The 18,893-nt window shown below is 42.8% G+C and overlaps 1 protein-coding gene across 2 annotated transcripts in view; it reads left to right on the forward strand.

Moving 5' to 3' along the window:
• The window catches only part of Hspbap1 (HSPB1 associated protein 1), a 54,530-nt gene that overhangs the window by 2,804 nt on the left and 32,833 nt on the right, over positions 1 to 18,893 (forward strand). For both annotated transcript variants that reach the window (XM_076942883.1, XM_034515838.2), the window contains exon 2: positions 13,595 to 13,780. In XM_076942883.1, the coding sequence (XP_076798998.1) occupies positions 13,595 to 13,780 (186 nt within the window). The remainder of the gene's footprint in view (positions 1 to 13,594; positions 13,781 to 18,893) is intronic.

Consider the following 18,893-nt stretch of genomic DNA (forward strand, 5'->3'; position numbering starts at 1 on the left):
CTCCGTGCTTGCCTAACTACTGCTGTGCTCCATGTCGTGACGGATCATGGATGCTAACTGCCTTAGAGTATTGTTTCTATGAAGAGACACCAAGACCAAGGCAACTCTAATAAAGGAAAACATTTATTTGGAGCTGGCTTACAGTTTCAAAGGTTCAGACCATTATCATCATGGCAGGAAGTATGGCAACCTTTAGACAGACATGGTGCTGGAGGAGCTGAGAGTTCTACAGCTTGATCCAGAAGACAGCCGAGAGGAGACCCACTGTCTTCCACACTGGGTGGAACTTTGAACCCTAGAAGATTTCAAAGCCTGCCTACACAGTGACACACTTCCTCCAAGAAGGCCATATCCAGTAAACTCTTTATAAGTTGCCTTGGTAATGGCATCCTTAGAAAACTTTGACCAAAGTTGATACTAGAGGAAGGGTATTTCTGTGACAGCCGTGACCATACTGGTTTGGGGGGAATGTAGAAGACTTTGGGATTCTGGGTGTCAAATCATGGCATTAGGAAAGTAATAAGACAGCACCGATACACATTTCATTTACTGCTGTGTGTCCAGTATCACATACAGTATCAGACATGTAATACATATGCTGAGTGAATGAATAAGGGAATCCCAGCCAGGTAAGGGTCTTGCATACCTGTACCCCATAACATAAGAGAGTGGATGAGGAACTCAAGGTCATTATTGGCCACATAGCAAGTTTGTGGCCAGCCTGGACATAAACCCTCTCTCAAAGAAAATGAAAAAAGCCAGTGAGATAGTTGAGTGGGTAACGAGCTTGCTATGCAAGTCTGGCAACCTGAATTTGAACCCCCTAGAACACACGTGTAGTGGGTTGGCCTAAGGCTGCTTCTATTTTAATGCTAAGTGCTGGCTAAGTGATTGGTAGCCTTTGGGACCCAGATGCCGGCCAATAGCTGGGGAAAAGAGATGGGTGGGGTTTAGGTTTCCTGGAGGAGGAGCAGGAAGGGAGGGAGCCACTAGGCCTTAAAAGAGTGTGCAGGAGAGAAGAAAGGCGCCACCATGGGTTAGCTGAGCCATAAAACATGGCCATGTGGGCTGGCCAGTTGGAGCTAGTAGCCACCCAGATGAAACATAGAAAGTAATAATGCGGTTATGGATAGAAAATGGATTCTAACAGCATGGAGGGTAGGTGGTTGCCCAGCTACTGTGCTGCATGAAGCCTATTAAAAATATAAAGGTGGGCTGGAGAGATGGCTCGATGGTTAAGAGCACTGACTGCTCTTCCAGAGGTCCTGAGTTCAATTCCCAGCAACCACATGATGGTTCACAACCATCTGTAATGGGATCTGATACCCTCTTCTGGTGTGTCTGAAGACAGCTATAGTGTGCTCATAAATAAAATAAATTATTTAAAAAAAATATAAAGGCTGTGTGTGTGTCTTTTATTTGGGAGCATAAATGGTCAAAGTCGGGAAGGACCCCTCTGCTGAAATTTTTAAAATGTTTTTTACTACACCCATGTAAAGGTAGAAAGAGACTTGATAACTTCGGTTGTCCTCTGGCCTCATGTGAGCTGCGGCACAGGCATGCCCGCATGCCTTCTAATAATTTTTTACTTTAAGATTAAAAACAAAAACTATGCCAGGTAAGGGGTAAAAAGAGAAGGAATGTGAGAAGGGTGTAAGGAATGTTGGGGAGAGAGGGATGATGGTTACTTTATATCCAGTTACTCAGGCTTAAAAAAATAATGTAAGTTTTTGAAGAGGTTTGACTGTGGGTGTCATATGATCAGAAGATAGAGGATAAATTAGAGGGAGTGGACAAGGTACTTAATCCCCCAGGGCCTCAGTTTCCATTTTTATGTAATGTACAATTATTGTGAAAATTGAAGATAATACATGTACCTAGCCTAGCCTTAGTTTCTGGCAGGAATTAGATATCTAAGAATGCTAGCCATTTTTAATTGCTGACAGCAAGTGCTGGGACTTGGAGTGGGGGGCAGCAGTATATTGCTTGCCTCGTTTATTGAAGGCCTTCGGGTCCAATTCCCAGCTCCACAAACAGAAAAATAAATTTCCAGCTCCCATCACTAACTGACGTGAGGTAAAGATGGGAGGTGTTTCTTTTCCAGCCTTTTGAAAAACAAGGTATAAATTAGTGTGCAGGGTTTTGAGTACAGTGGTTCCTGTTTCACTCAGCCCATTTGCACTACACCCAAGGTCCTCTAGTACTGGACACGCTACAGACAGCAGAAGTCAGCCTGAGACCGTGACTCTGAGGTCAGTGTCTCGTGCCAATGAAGATTAAAGACACAAACTCTTCTCAGAGGATGCAAAGTGGAAGCAAGCTTTATTAGGAAAAATTACAGGAAAGTGAGAAGTTGGGGAAAACAAGAATGGGAGGGGTTTCCTAGAGAGGAAAGCTGTTGAGTTCCTTTGTGTAGGGGTTTTTACAGGGCCATGGCCATAACTGGACAAAGGAATCTCTATTGAGATTGGTTGGTTCTGAAACTATCGTCGGCTGACCCAGTGGAGAGCCTACATACCCAGGGAGATGTTCATACACTGCCCACTCACTTAGGGGTGATCGAAGCCCCCTCTGTTGCCTGTGCTTCTGGCTTTGTTAGTGGTCAGCCTCGGCTGCTAAGCTGTCAGTTACTTGCTGATATTACTACCATCTGATATTGCGGGTGAGTTAAGTGCTGTTAATTATGTATTTTAAGCTCTCTTCTCATGGATACCAAGAAATAGCTGCATTTGTTCTTAATTAACCCCCTGTTCATGGGATGGTCTGGGATCCCTCAGCTGAAATAGTCGGGGCTTCTTGTTAGAAGACAACCTCACTTAATTCAGTCTGTTACAGTTAGGTGCATCAGAAGCATGACTATAAGAAACGACTAGCATGCCACATGTTGGCTGTCTCATAGCCAGTTACAGGCCCTCTTATTTGTCTTCCTCAACCCTTTAGACCATGCCGTGTTAACCCTTAGTGTTTCTTTTAACCCCAGCCTTTGTTCTTACTGCAGCATTTGTAGAGGCCCTTCTCTTCTCCCTTGCTGTTCCCTTACAGCTCCTACAGCACTAGAGATATTAAGACTGTTGGGAGCAAGGTTGGGTTTTATCTGAATAGATGGCATTTAGGTATGAGAGTGGAATGTAAAAGAACATACCAAACATACAGCTGAGCAAAAGAGGGTCTTTATTTATTTTGCAGCGTTCACATACCATAAAATCCATTCTTTTAAAATGCATAAAGCAGTGTTTTTTTAAAATGTTCCCAAGGCTACCCAGCCATTCGTCACTGTCACTGCAAAACATCCTGACCATTTCCAAAAGTACCCTGATATCACGGCAGTTGCTCCCTATCTCCCTTTGGCCCTAGCTCCGGGTAACCTCTCATCACCATCTCTGTAGATGTGCCTGTTCTGGACATGTCCTTTAAAGTGGAGTTATACAGTATGTGTGGTGTTTAATGTCGCTCCCATAACACGTTTAAGGTGTCATACATGCTGGTGTATGCATGCGTGTCGATCTACCACATTCTGTTTATCCGCTCATCAACTAGTGGATATTGGGATTATTTCTACCTTGAACAAATTAACAACAAACATTAACAAACAGTGCACTTATGAGCATTTGTGTATGTGTGCGTGTTTGTATGTATGTAAGCATACTTTTAGTTTTCATAGATGTATATATCTAAAAGTAGACTTGCTGGGTCATTGATAACTCTGTTCAGCTTTTGAGAAAGATCATTGGTTCTTAATTTGAAGTTAGAAGTAGGAGCAAAAAAAAAAAAAAAAAGGTGGAAATATGGACCTGCTTCACAGAGTAATGTAGCTTGTACACACATTTTTGCAGGTAACCTTCAGTTTCATATTGAAGAACATTTTGAAATCTCTCTTTAGATCTTTGGACCCTATTTTAAACTGTCAACTTTCTCCAAAACCATTAATTGAGGATGACACACACTTATTATAAAGTAAGCAAAATCCTTCTATAAGAGACAGCTTTGTGCCGGGCGGTGGTGGTGCACGCCTTTAATCCCAGCACTTGGGAGGCAGAGGCAGGCGGATTTCTGAGTTCGAGGCCAGCCTGGTCTACCGAGTGGAGTTCCAGGACAGCCAAAGGCTATACAGAGAAACCCTGTCTCAAAAAAAAAAAAAAAAAAAAAAAAAAAAAAAAAAAAAAAAAAGAGAGAGAGAGAGACAGCTTTGTCTTCAATTAGACAAGGCAAGAGGGAATGAAAGGCTTTTTAAGAATGCACATATTACACGATGGAAGGAGAAAAGCAAAGGTATTTAGTATGAAGATGAATGCAGTGGGAGCCCTAGAAGGTTTATTCTTTTAGAAAACTTACTACTATTTCTGTTATCAGGAAACATGTGATATACATTATAAACAGAGCATGTGTGCAGTGTGGCAGAAGACAGCTTTACCTTAAAACCGCATTAAATGTTGCCAACTTGAGGAAAAGGGAGGTACGGTTTTTTTGGTTGGTTGGTTGGTTGGTTGGTTGGTTGGTTGGTTTTTGTGGGAAGGGTTATAGTAGAAGATATTCTCAGAAGGCAGGATGAAATTCGTTGGAATGTTCATTTACACGTCCAGAGCTTTAGGAACTACTTGAGCCAGCTAGTTTTATGTCAGCTTGGCACAGCTACAGTTACCTGAAAGGAGGGAATCTGAACTGAAAAACCACTTCCTGAAGATCCTGCTTTAAGGCATTTTCGTACTCGGTGATTGAGGTGGGAGGGCAGCCCACTGTGGGTGATGCCATCCCGCGGCTGGGGATCCTGGGTTCTACAAAAAAGCAGGCTGAGTAATACCAGGGGAGCAAGCCAGTGAGCAGCATCCCTCCATGGCCTCTGTATCAGCTCCTGCCTCCAGGATCCTGCCCTGCTTGAGTTCCTCTCCTGACTTCCTTCAGTGATGTGGGTGTAAGTCAAATTAAACCCTTTCCTTCCCACCGTGATGTTGGTCATAGTATTTCATCTCAGCAATAGTAACCCTAGCTAAGATACTACTACAAACCAGACTGGTTCCTGCTTCCTGGAGTCAGTTCTTGAAGTTTAGTACAGTTTAGACATGAGTGGAAGAGACGTTGAAGTGGAAGTGAGAAGACTAAAGAGCCTGAGGTCTGCAGAGTAGAGGGCTGGGAACGCAGAGGCTGATTTACAGGAGTGGATGTGGTGAGGATGCAAGAGAAAAGGAGGGAACTGTCAGTCAGAAAAAGCAGAGTGAAAACATAAATGTTGAAGTGGCAGGGAGGGGAGTCATGGGGTTCAGGCTTCTCAGAAAAACAAAAGCACCACAGAAATGAGGATGTGGAGAAGGGTTGGGGTACTGAGAGCAACGTTTAGAAGGGTTACTCGAAGGTTGGGGATAGTTAGAACACAGCTGACTGGGTGAGGTGGCCCAGTGCAGGAAAGGCCAGAGAGGTAGCAAGAAACTTAAACTGATCCCTTGTTTGAGACTATTTCTGGTTATGCTTGATGGCGTGTTATTCAGATGGCTTATAAACCTGACTGCTTTGAATACCTATGGCCATCAGGGTGGCTTCCACCACTCAGCTGCAACAATAGTGCTGTTAGAAGCACAGGTGAGATTGTCTCTTGGGGTTTTACTACTAACCATTTTTAATTTAAAATAAAAAGCATGGCAAATAACTAGTTTACTTTCAATTGTAGAAAATGTATTCAGAGGCATCTGGAGTCAGATCAAAATATTCTGGGAGAGACTTGGAAGATACGATGAAGCATTTGGAAACAGTAGTTGAGATTCCATTCTTTCTAGTGTGTCAGCCTGACTTAAAATACAGATTTACTTTTCTTCATCTTAAGTTTAAAACCAGTGTTTTTTAATTTGTAAGTTTTAGTTTGAGTTTCCTGGGCTCATGTATGTGTGTGTGATGTACATGTGTATACGTATGTTTGTTCACAGCTGTGTGGGTGTATAAGTGCATGCATGCTGGCATGTAGGTGTAAGTCTGAGGATGCTGGCTGGCTTCTACCTCCATGAATCTCTACTTTATGTGTTGAGACAGTCTCTCGTTAAACCCAGAGCTTGCTGTATGAGTTAGTCAGTACAGCCAGGTAAGTAGGATTTCCTGTCTCTGCAGCTCTGGGCCGGGATACCTTATGTGGCTTCTGGGGATCTCAGCTCAGGTCCTCACACTTGCATAGCAAGCACTTTACCTGCTGAGCCATCTCCCTAGCCTTTATGTGCCAATTTTTGAGAAGGCGGACAAAGTGTCTGGGTCAGCTGGGAAAAGTTGTAAGTGTAACACTGGAAGAATCTAAAAGGCTGTGTCTGAATCATGTATTCAACCCAAGCTTGGCAGTGACATGGTTAAATTGTAACTGCCTCAACATTAAAATGTGGTGTTTCTTCAGTAGTAAAAGATCACCTTGAGTCCTTGAAATCCTGGTGGTGGTGGTGGTGGTGGTGGTGGTGGTGGTGGTGGTGGTGGTGGATACAAATCCAAGTCAGATATTAATCACTAAAGCCAGAACAGTAGGAAATTTAGAGAAATTAGGTTTCACAGTATCTTATGTTTTGCATGATTTTTTTTTAATTACTGAAAATGGCAGGTCACTCTTTTATGTTTCAACTGTCCCTAAAGAATTAATAATAGTAACCAGACTACAACAGATAGACTAGCTGTGCTGGCTTTATTTGTTTTCTTTGTTGTTTTGTTGAATATGCTGTGTTTGAAGGGAGAATAAATGATTGTGCAACATCTGGATCAGTAATCTGCCATTTCTTCCCAGCCGTTTCTAAACCATCTAATTAGAAATCCCTGCTTGCAAGTTTGGACCTAAATACATTTACTCTTTAAAGGCTGTTGAGGGTACTTCAGAATCTTTTCAGCTCTTTGCACATATTCCTGGCATGTAATGACTAGATACATCCCCAGGCTATTTAATTAATAGGATGTGGTCTTATATCCTCTTAAGAAAATCTTGAAACTTAAACTTGCTAGTTTAATGGCCCAGTTCATTGTTGATTAAACTATCAGAAGCCAAATGAGTTTTATCTCACAACCGATTGTTTATTTCACTGTGGGCCGGAAATTCTGTGATGTATGTAGTTTTCTATTATAGTAACCATCTGATTTTATTTTCTTTTCTTTCTTTTTCTTTTTTTTACACACATTTAATAGCACTTTTCATTCACCGAGCAAAAGTTTGTTCAGTATACCAGTAACTACACCATCTGCTTTCTCAGCAAAGTTTGGTTTGCATTGAATTTGGTTAAATCATCTCTGGGGTGTCCCAAGATTTTTTTTTTTTTTTTTTTTTTTTTTTTTTTTTTTGTGGGGGACATTCAAAACTGTGATTTGTTAGCTCTGGTTTGAGAGAAGGAGAGTAAGTCAGTCCCTACCCTGGAAGCACCAATACATCAGATTGTCTTTGCCTGTCAACGTTCTAGAAGTGTGATGGTCAAAGTTGGGGGTTTTGCCACATTAGAACTGAGATGGTACAGCGAAGAGTCGGAGCAGCCAGGATATATCAGGCTGAAGCCACAAAGCACTACAAAGGGAGAGGAAGGATGTCCTGTCCCTCAGTGTCCTCCAGTTATGAACAATTAATAACAGTGGAGTCTTGACTTGAGCGCTTTTGCCAAACTTTGCAGTTTCCTTTTGTTTCTCATGCTGTTAAATCTCTTTAGGCAGAATAGGCACAGGAGAAGAGGGAAGATAAGGGTCAAATGCTGACTCAGGAACTACCATACCTGTGCAATACATATATAATATGAACACACGTGAGTACATTCACACACAGGTATAAATCTTTGTCCACTCCTGTCTGCAAAGGAGTCTGAGAATTTTTTTAGCCATTGCTCCGCAAACATAGTTCTGTTAAGGGATAAGAGGAGGCGGAGGCCTGGGTTCAATATCCAGGAAAATTAAAACATCAGGAAAAGAATGGGTGGTATTGGGTAGGCAGATAACTAGTACTCTCTACTGCAGGTATAACATGTTTCCCCAGACATTCTTGTCTCTCCCAAAATATGTATGGATTAATATCTGTGACTTGATCTTGAGGTTTCCTTCACTTGTATTTTTCAGGTCATGGTCTCTGATAAGTTATTTCTCCACTGGTGAAATGAGCCAATTCAAGCCAGGTGTGTGTGTGTGTGTGTGTGTGTGTGTGTGTGTGTGTGTGTGTGTGTGTGTGTGTGTAAGCTGCTCTCTGGTGTCCCAAGGAAGGAAGCCAGAGAAGTTGCCCTGGGAAGTGAGAGGGGAGAGTGGGAAAAAGAGAAAGGAATTTTTTGAGAGAGAGAGAGAGAGAGAGAGAGAGAGAGAGAGAGAGAGAGAGAGAGAGAGAGAGAGAAACAGAAACAGAGAGAAACAGAGAGAAACACAAATGAACAAGAGCCTCTTGGGGGAAGGGCCTGAGGCCAGGGGTGTGTGCCCAGTAGAGACTGAGGGATGCTGGGAGAACCTGGAGGCCAGGTCTGCTTTGGTATGTAAATTACATTCCTCAGTCCCCTGTCCTGGAGGCTGAAACCAGTCCCTATGCTGTCTAGAGTTTTGTCTTCTTGACACAAGGTCATCAGAAAAAAGGAATCTCAACTGACAGAAGCCTCCATTAGGCCGGCCTATAGGCAACTCTGTGAGGCATTTTCTTGATTAATGTAGGAGGGCCTAGCCCAGTGTGGGTGAAGCCACCCTCAGGCAGGTGGTCCTGGATTGTACTAAAGCAAGTCGAGCAAGCCAGTAAGCAGCATTTCTCCACAGCCTCTACTTCAGTTCCTTCTGCCAGATTCCTATCTTGAGTTCTAGTTCTAGCCCTGACTTCCCTCAGTGAAGGACTGTGTAAGCAAAATATCCTTTCCTCCCCAGGTTGCTTTTGGGCATGGTGTTTATCACAGGGATGGAAAGCAAAAAGGGTCATTCTCTGTCCGTCACCTTTCTTCCTCTGTCTCTCCTTTGGTCCCTCCCTCCCTTATTCTGTCCCTCTCTGCTTCCTGTCTCTCAAGTTTTCAGCCACCTTTCAAGGCAGGTCCCACAGTTTTCATCCTCTGAATTGTTCTGTGTAAAGAGCAGCAGGCTTGCAGCCAGGCCTGACTAGCTTACTTGCTGTTGGCTAGTTCATTTACATCTGACTTTCCATCTTATCCTCTGGCAGAGGAAGTAAAATATCTTCTGCATTTTATGGGCTTCTTAGAAGAGCAGAGGGACACTGTAAATGTATGGTATTGTGTTGATAGTGTTCAAAGTCACACTCTGTATCTTCCCAACAACACAAAGGGCTGCATGTGACTTCTCTATGGTGGAGACCTCTGGCCGCCTTGTGGGCCTACACCTCTGGTTGAAATGGCCTTTGATATTGTTAGTATTGCTCTAACTCTGCCATCCCTGCCTTCCTCTTTGACACCTTTTGTTGTTGAGAACATCACATTCCTCATTTGGCTTTTGTAATGACTGTGAGTCAGTTGAACCCCACTCTCTGAATCAGCTCACATTTCTATGCTTTTCTACATGTTTTTATTTTTAGTATATACAATATGCCATTGGTAAGTATTTTGGGAGCATCAGGTATCTACACTTTTAGCTGCTGTAGTGTGGATTTAATTAATTTATCTGTATTTGTATTCTATTATAATACATACACCTATATATGAAGCATATAATTTATTAGTGATTTCTATAAAATGAGTTGTCTGAGTTACTGAGATATGGATGGCTCTTTGAGGCTTTGGCTTCATTTCCCCAATTATTTCCCAAAGCACAGTTCTGATTTGTGTGTATGAGCGTAGAGTGTAAGTATATTGTGTCTTTATTGTTGCTGCTGCTTGAGAAGGGTCCCACTGCAGCCCTGGACAGCCTGGAACTCAGACATATCCACCCACATCTGCCACCTGAGGGAATGCTGAGCACTGAGCCCAGGGTCTACCTCATGCACAGCAAGCAGTCGGCCTCGATAAACATCCAGCTCTATTATAATTTTTTATTGTAGGAATCAAAACATGCCACTTTGACATTGATTATTTGGGATTAAAGGTGATTTGAAAACAGCAGGTACAAGAAAAGTCCTTGACTTTGCTTTCTCGTCCTAAAATCAGGAAGTCAGACTCCCACTGGAAAGGTTGTCTTCCTGTGCCAAGGGAAAAGAAGGAAAGGGGAAGCCATTCTTTTTCGGTTTTGATTTTGTACATACATGAACTCGGGACCAACTCCTGTTAGTCCTCACAGAGTGCTCTCTGGGTGGCACAGGCTGGCGCTTCAGCTGAACCCAGGCGCCCTTCTCTTTAGCTTCCTTTTTTTCTGATGGTTCTCCTTCCCCGCTTCAGGAAGCTGTCTCTGCTCTTCGAGGGCTCTTCTGGGCTCTGAAATCCTCACTGAGAGCTTACTGATCTGTGCTTCCAAAGCCAGAGATTTGTGCTCTAGACCTTGAGAAGTAGGGGCTTACTTACAGCTCTAGTCTTTTGGCCCTAGATGCCCAAGTCATGTATCTATTGCTGGAGGCTCTGAGTATTCAGGGGCTCAGCACTGGGCAATCCTTAACAGCTCTAGGCTTTGGGCATCTTTACTCTCTCAAGCCCATAGCCCTGGGCAACTCACTAGAACACTGCAGCCTCCTTTAAGCTGCAGGCTGAGCTGAGGGCTTCTGGCATTGGAAAGCTTGAAGACTTACAACCTCAGAGCCACTCTCTAGTCACCTGGCCACAGCCACGACTGGATGCCTAGAGCTAAGCCCCATGTTTCATTTGCCCATAGTGTTGTCCACTCATGTCACTGGGCACCAAGATACCATTTAGAAGAGGCTTTGATTGATAACCGGATGTTGCAGCTCAAACAGTCTTTATACAGGAGGGACTAACTTCTCAGACTGACCTGCTATGACTGAAACCAGCCTGCTCCTGCAGCCGGGAGAGGGGAGCGGCTGGCTTGTGTGCAGCTTCTAGGTGCACCAGTCACGGGTCTTACATATGTACTATGAATTCAGTTTCTAGAAAGAAAGAAAAAAAGAAGAAGAAACACAACTCTGCTAAAGTTTATACAAGATGGGGCTGGGGAGATAGCTCAATGGATAAAGGGCTTCCTGTGCAGGCATGAAAAAGGGAGTTCACGTGTTCAGAACACATGTAAAAACAGGGCACCCTGTAATCCCAGCACTCAGGGTAGAGGCAGAGCTCCCCTGGGCAAGCTGCTGGCTAGACCAGAGGTCAGTGAGCTGTGGGTGCTGTTGAGGCCCTTCCTCTATAAATTAGGTGGAGAGATACCATTAAAGACACCTAACGTCAACCTCAAGCCTCCGCGTGTACACATAAACACATATATGCATGTATGTATCCTATACACATAGACACACCAAAAGGAAAACTAAATTCTACATAAGATGACTAAAGTTATGGAGAGTTAAAATGTGGACCAGAACCAAATTACCCTGGGCTATTTTTAGACCCTTTGAAAACCATTCATTGCCCACCCTTGTGTCTGACCTAACTTGTGACTGTCAAAACTTTTACAGTGTTTCTTAGCAAACCACTAACTTCCAGTTCTCCGAAGCCAATACTGTTAGATAATATATAAAACACACAGCAGAATTTGCCTTGCTTCACTGTGCCTATGATAACGATAAAGACCTAACTTGAAATGAACTTTCTCAGTAGTATTTCCACACGAATCCAACAGCCCTTGAGGGCAGGTAGAGCTCTCTGATCTGTGTATGTAAAGTTACCAACAAAAAGAAATGAAAACAAAGCAGAAACAGCCAACTGAGGGAAGATAGAAATGTATTCCTGGTCTCAGCTCGTCCACCTTTCCTCCAAACACCCGCACAGATCTCATCCCATGCAAAGGTCAAGGTGCCACCTTCTGAGGTCTGTGAGCCTGTTCACATCACCAAGGGCTTAGAGACAGATTCCAGGGAGTGGGCAAAGTTTGCTTTGTCTTTAAAAATGAGCCTTACTGGAGGAGCTCTGTGACCTCAGAGCCATCCTGGTCTTCATAGTGAGAGCTCTAGGACAGTGAGAACTATGTACAAAGACTGACTGAATTAGAAACTCCCCTTCTGGAACGGTAGCTCTTTGGTGGAATGGTTATCCACATGTGAAAGGCCCTGGGAAGGAGCCGGTCAGAGAGATGAAAGGAGAGAGGGAAAGGACGGACAGACAGACAGGTAGATAGATAAGTAGGGAGGGAGGGAGAGAAGGGGGTTGGTAAGTAGATAAGACAGCACGCTGGCTAGTCTTAAGTCAACTTAACATACAAACTAAAGTTATCTGAAAGGAGGAAACCTAAATTGAGGAAAATGGCATTTCTTAATTAGTGATTGATGGAAGAGGGCCCAGTCCATTGTGGTGATGCCATCCCTTGGCTGGTGGTCCCAGGTTATATAAGAAAGCAGGCTAAGTAAGCCATAATGAGCAAGCCAGTAAGCAGCATCAGCTCCTGCCTCCAGGTTCCTGCCCAGTTTGAGTTCCTGTCCTGACTTTTCTTCAAGAATAGTGCTGTGGAAGTGTAAGCCAAATTAACCCTTTCCTCCCCAACTTGCTTTTTGTCATGGTGTTTTGTCACAGCAATACTAACCCTAACTAAGACAGACAGATCTCTGTCTATACAGATGGAGAGGGAAGATAGAATAAATGAAACAGTAGTATACTATCCTTTCCAGAATTAAGATTCTGTAATTTTGAGACAAAGGCTCACGTAGCCAAGGGTGGCCTTAAACTTGCTTCTACCTCTGGAGTGCTAGGATTATAATCAGGTGCCATCAAGTTGGTGGGGCAGAGGCAATAGAATGAAATTTGAAGCAGGCACTGTTCCAATTGAACTATAGCTACAACCCAGACTCTATGAAATCTGAGTACTCAGAACATCATAGTTAGGTATCTCCTAACTGTTCACAAGTACATTGAACCCGGTGAGCATGGATCGCTGTTTTGTCACTTGTATAAACTCTTGATATATAACTCAGGCTAGCCTGGAACTCACTGTGCAGCCCAGGCTGGCCTCATACTCAGGATCCTCTTGCCTCATATGCCACCATCCCACCTGTATCTTTTATTTTAAAAGCTGTAATAAAAATCAATATCTGCCTTCCTGATTGGCATTTGCTTGATTGGGTTTAAGCCTGTCATTTAAGTACAACCACTGATGAATCCAGAAACTCTGGCTATTCTAGAGTAATTCTCATCAGCTTTTTAAATATAAATGTTATGTTCCACAAATTTCACTGTTTTTAAATTATAGTAGTTAGAAAGCTTTTTTAAAAATTAAAACTTTACTATTAGCATTGAAAATTAAAATATTTAGCAACCTTAAATTTATATGAAAAAAAAAAATCACTTGAAGAATTATGTTAGCAGGTGTGGCGCCTCACACCTGCAATCCAAGTGTTTGCAAGGCTGAAGAGGGGATCTCTGAGTTCCAAGCTAGCCCGAACTACACCATAAATTCCAGGCCCGCCTGAACTGTAGCTTGAGGCCCTGTCTCAAAAAAAAAGCAAGAATTCAGGCCTTTGAGGCCAAATATTTATCAAAGTGTGCAGTTGCATGGAAAGATTTGCCAGAGCAGAAACAGCATCAACCATTCTCTCAGCATCTATAGGACACAACGACACACTTATCTGTCCATTGTTGTCTGATGCCCTGTGCTTCTCTCTCCCTAGGTGAACGCATCAAACCTTTTACGCCAGAGAAAGCAAAAGAGATTATAATGTCTTTACAGCAGCCTGCAATCTTCTGTAACATGGTTTTTGATTGGCCATCACGACACTGGACTGCGGAACACCTTTCTAAGGTCTTGGAGGGCAAGCAGATACGATTCAGAATGGGCCTGAGAGGCACAGGCACAGGTAATCGCCATGGCAGCGGCTCCTCCATAGCACCCTGACACGTTCAGCAATGCTCACCCCATCTCGAGGCAGTCCTTTATGTCTAATTCTCTCTGACCACTCAATGTACAGATAGAAAAAATGTTACAAGAAAGCATGGGAAAATAGCTTAACCTCATACATGGCTTTTTTTCTCCCGTGTTCAAACAATGGGTTTAAACACCTACACAAAATGCAAATCTGCTAATTCATGTATTCAACCTGCTGCTAGACATTGTTGTGGCTGATTGAGCATGGTAGACAATATATATGTTAATGAGCTTCTCCCTGTGCCCCTTTCCACTGAGGGACAGCAGTACTATAATACAGAACTCTAGTGTCATACTCTCAGTACAATGTGGTAGGTAGTCCCTTCATTGTGATTCATCTGGAACAAGGTCCTACATGTATGGCCCCAGGCTATCTATGGCACTTAGACTTGCTTATAATCTTATCTTTTACCTTACAGTCTGCTTGGCCTTTATTGTATTGCACAGGTGTGAAATATATGTATGTGCTTCTATGCAAGCTAGGCAAGATTGAACTCTGCTCCCACCTGTGAAAACAAACCCACAAGGCCTCGCTGTGTTGCCGGGGCTGGTCTCCACATCCTTCCGCTGGCATCCTGTACAGCTCAGGCAGAGGCTGCGCTGTACTACGTTTGTTTTTATTTTGTTGTTGTTTGTTTTCCTCTTCCTTAATAGATGATTGTTAAAGACTTCTTTGCCTTTTTTTCCTGAATACTTTGAAAATTAAATCTTGACATTTTTACCATTATCAGATAAAGTGATTATCATTATCTCTAAAATGTTATTATAAAAGAGAGATGTGGTCTTTTTCTAACCTAAAGATATCTATAGCTGTGCTCTGCTCTCTAACTGGCATTTCAGAATGAGTAACCTAGTCCTGTAGAAACTCAGTGTGCATTGCAGAAAAGTAGTTTATGCGGACCTATTAATAGCCTCAGAGGAGCGAGAACATTTCCCAGTCTCCCTTTCAGCAGCTCCAAGCTTCTTTCTCTTGATTGACCTTGTAGGATATAGCCTGCAATTCGCTTTCGGTGTCTAGAGCCATTTTGGACTCCCGAGACAGACAGGACAGAATTTCTGTAGTTTGCCGCCTCATTCTAACCACAGACTTGATTGTTTAAGTATTGTTAAATGAAATGCCAGGCTAGTACAGTAACTTAAACCAGATTATATGTTTTTCATTTTGATTTTGTGAAACAAATCATTAAGTGTTTATTACTGCCATTAAGTGTTTATTACTGACTTGAAGAAAAATACAAATTGTGGAATCTTCACACCCTGCTTAGGTTCCAGACGCCACAGCACTGCTGGTAACTAGTGTTCATTTACTGAGAGTGACTTACCTGAATCCCCTGGCTTAATCTGCTTACCTCCTTCCTTGGGTGGTAGGACAGTTTTTGCAGATGAGTCACAGTAATTTGGTTTTTTCAAGTTAGTACTTAAGTTTTTACAAAGCCTCTCTGCAGTTGTGAGAAACCACTCTGAGTTTTTAGTAAAGGTAGCAGTCTTTTTTTTTTTAACAATTGGAATAAAATTCTCATAGCATAAAATGTAGCATTTAGCCATTTGGAAGTATGTAATCGAACAGTGGTTAACATTTTCACAGGCTGTACAACCCACTTTACTTTCAGAATGTGTTCATTATCCCATAAGGAAGGCCAGCGACCAGCAACACCAGCCTACTTCTGTCTTGTCTAAATGTATCCATTCAGGATGTCATAATAACGGAGGCACAGGCTAGCCGGCCCCTGCGTCTAGTTTCTTTCACATAGCCTGTTTTCCAGGCTCATCCATAGGGGAATATAAATTGAACACCAGCACAATGTTACCACTGGAAAACTCCACACGTGATCCCACAAGGGAACATGTATAGCCTTTAACCCTAAAATTGTGTGCTACTTTTGCCTGTGTTACTCAAAGGAAGATACGAAGTAGAAATGAATTTCACAGTAGCCTTGGTTTTAGTCTGTAAAATTGCTCTTTCTGTATATACACATATTCCAAGATCCAGAAAAAATAAGAAATAAAAAGCAAAGCACTTCTGATCCCAGGCACTTCAGGTGAAGGGTTCTCTGCTGGTGTATCAGCGCTTCATTTCTCTTTATTACCAAGTGATACCTATAGGTCTGAATGTGTGCGCCCTGTCTGCTCATCAGTAGATGGCCACGCAGGGCTTTCTCTGCATGTGCTTACTGTTAGGATAATGCTCCCATGCATTTGTGAAGTGGAAACTTCTTTGGAAAGTTAGTTCTGTCAAATGATGGCTTGCTGGGGCACACAGGTGAGAGGATGTCTTGCTAAAGCAAACATGCGAAAGGAAGCTTGAAGAAGAAGTATAAATACGACCCCACAGACAGTGGGACACGAGCACTGAGCTTTGGTTTGCTTTGCTCCGCCTCACTGTTCGCCAAAGACATGCATGTATTGGTTCGCCTTACATAGCGTTTTCAAGCTCAGCTTTGTGGTGATGCTGCCATTGAGAGAAACCTGCCCACAAACTGCTCATGAGGATACTGTGGCAGCTTGCCTCAGGCCGGTTGGTGAGCCTGGCAGTTTCTTCAGGATTGAACTAGATCTACCTGGTGTTTGCCTGCCTAGAGGACTGGTCTGCAGCTGCTAAGTCATGTTTGGTGTTTGCTGCGGGACTGAACTGCTGCCCAAGAAGAGCAAGTTCGCCCCCAAAGAACTATTGCTGAATAGGTCCACTACCTCTGCTGGGTGGTGGCTAGAGGAGAGGTTGGACCCTTTTAAAGTAGGTTGCAAAAGATGTATTCCTACACATTTTGGTTCGGATTTGGAGTAGAGGTGTTTTCCTTCTTCATGAATGTGTAGCATAATACGCTAACAGGAAACAACACACACACACACACACACACACACACTTATTCACCTTCATGGAACTGCATTCCATATGGCCTTCCCATGTTATGTACCCACCAGCTATGTGAGAAGGTTCCAGTTTTCCCACCTCCTTGCCAACACTTCTCCACCTCTTGCCTCTCCCTCTTGCAGCCATGTTGGTGTGTGAGGGCATACTCCATTGTGGTTCTGATTGGCCTTGATCTGTGACTAATGAGATCTGGTGTCTTCTTGTGGTTGTGCTAGCCAATAGCAATGTGTGTTATATCTTTTGCTTGCTTGATTTCTTTCTCTTTTTTTGTTTGTTTGTTTGTTTTTCGAGACAGGGTTTCTCTGTGTAGTCCTGGCTGTCCTGGAACTCACTCTGTAGACCAGGCCGGCCTTGAACTCAGAAATCTGCCTGCCTCTGCCTCCCAAGTGCTGGGATTAAAGGCGTGCGCCACCACCGCCTAGCTTTTTGCTTGATTTCTAATGGAGGCTTTAGTTGTTGATTTGAAAGACCTTTTTATATATCCTAGAGATTAGGTTTCATGCACCTATACACACACACACAATGTAATTTTAAAAAAGCATTGAGCATACATAGGATTATGGTATTAAAGCGCTGTTCAAATTTTGACTTGCTGTGTGACCTTCGGCAGGTCAATTAACTTTTCCATATGTTAGAAATATTTTCAAAACTAAGTGATTTCATCATGTATAGTATTGTATTCCTTTACTCCCAGTACTTAGAAGGTAGATATCTGTGAGTTCAAGGCCAGCCTGTTAGATATGGTGAGTTGTAAGCCAGCTAGAGCTACACTGTGAGACCCTGTCTCAGGACAAAATAAATTAATATGCACAAAGTATTTAGAATAGTGCCTACATAGTAAGTATTCAACAAATATCAATTAACATACAAATAATTTAAAAATGAAAAGTATGGTTTCTTTACTGTAAAAAAAAAAAACAAATTGGAAAAGACCACAGAAATTTAAAGATACCTTGTATGATGTTGTTGCTGCTGTTTGTTTGTTTGTTTGTTTGTTTATTTTTGAGACAGGTCTCATTGTATAGCTTTGTCTGTCCTAGAGCTCACTCTGTAGAACAGACCAACCTTGATCTCACAGAGGTTTACCTGCTTCTGCCTTTTGAATGCTGCAATTAAAGTTGTGTACCACTCTGCCTGGCAAATGTGCAGTGCTGGGTAGCCTTGAACTCGTTATCTTCCTGTCTCTACCCCCTTCAGCAAATCTTACAGATGTAAACCTGTTTTTTTGTTGTTGTTGTTTTTTGGTTTTTGGGGGGTTTTTTTGTTTTTTGTTTTTTGGTTTTTTTGTTTGTTTGTTTGTTTTTGTTTTGTTTTTTTGTTTTTTTGTTTTGTTTTGTTTTGTTTTTTTTGGTTTTTCAAGACAGGGTTTCTCTGTGTAGCTCTGGCTGTGTCCTGTAACTCACTCTGTAGACCAGGCTGGCCTTGAACTCAGAAATCCACCTGCCTCTGCCTCCCAAGTGCTGGGATTAAAGGTGTGCGCCACCACCGCCCGGCACCTGTATTTTTTTTTTTTTTTAATAATCTTTGATTGATTGATTGATTGATTGATCGATTTTGTATAGGTGTTTTGCCTTTATGTATATCTGTGTACCATGTCTATTCCTGATGCCCCCGGAGGCCAGACGGGGACATCAGATCCCCTGGAACTGGAGTTACAGATCTTGGTGAGCTGCCATGTAGATGCTGGGAGTTATACCCAGGTCATCTGGAAGGGCAGAGTGCTCTTAACCACTGGACATCTCTCCAGCCCAACCTGTTTGTATTTAACAGGTTGTGTTTAAAAATTAAAGTTGTATTGATTTTCACAGACTGCTTTATTTTTCTCTCAGCATGTTCAGAGGAACATCCTATGACATTAAATGTGACTTTTAAATGGCTCCTTAGTGTTCCGTTATATGGCAGTATCATCCTTTATTTAGGAGGTTCTTGTTTGCTGTGTTCAGATGGGTTAGGGATGTCGCCAGATGCTCTCCACTCAGTGTTCAGTCAGCACTGAATAGGGGAAAAGGGGGTGCTTGCGAGCTTCAAACATAAACTTGCCCAAGTGTGTGATTATCTAGGATAGATTCCTAGAAGGAGGTCACCAGGTCCAAGGGTGTTCAAATTATCAGCAGCACTCACCAGAGACCTGAGTCACTCTGGGGTCTTGTGACAAACACCTGCTGCTCTGTCTCCT

The sequence above is a fragment of the Arvicanthis niloticus genome, chromosome 12, assembly GCF_011762505.2.
Source record: "Arvicanthis niloticus isolate mArvNil1 chromosome 12, mArvNil1.pat.X, whole genome shotgun sequence".
NCBI lineage: Eukaryota > Metazoa > Chordata > Mammalia > Rodentia > Muridae > Arvicanthis > Arvicanthis niloticus.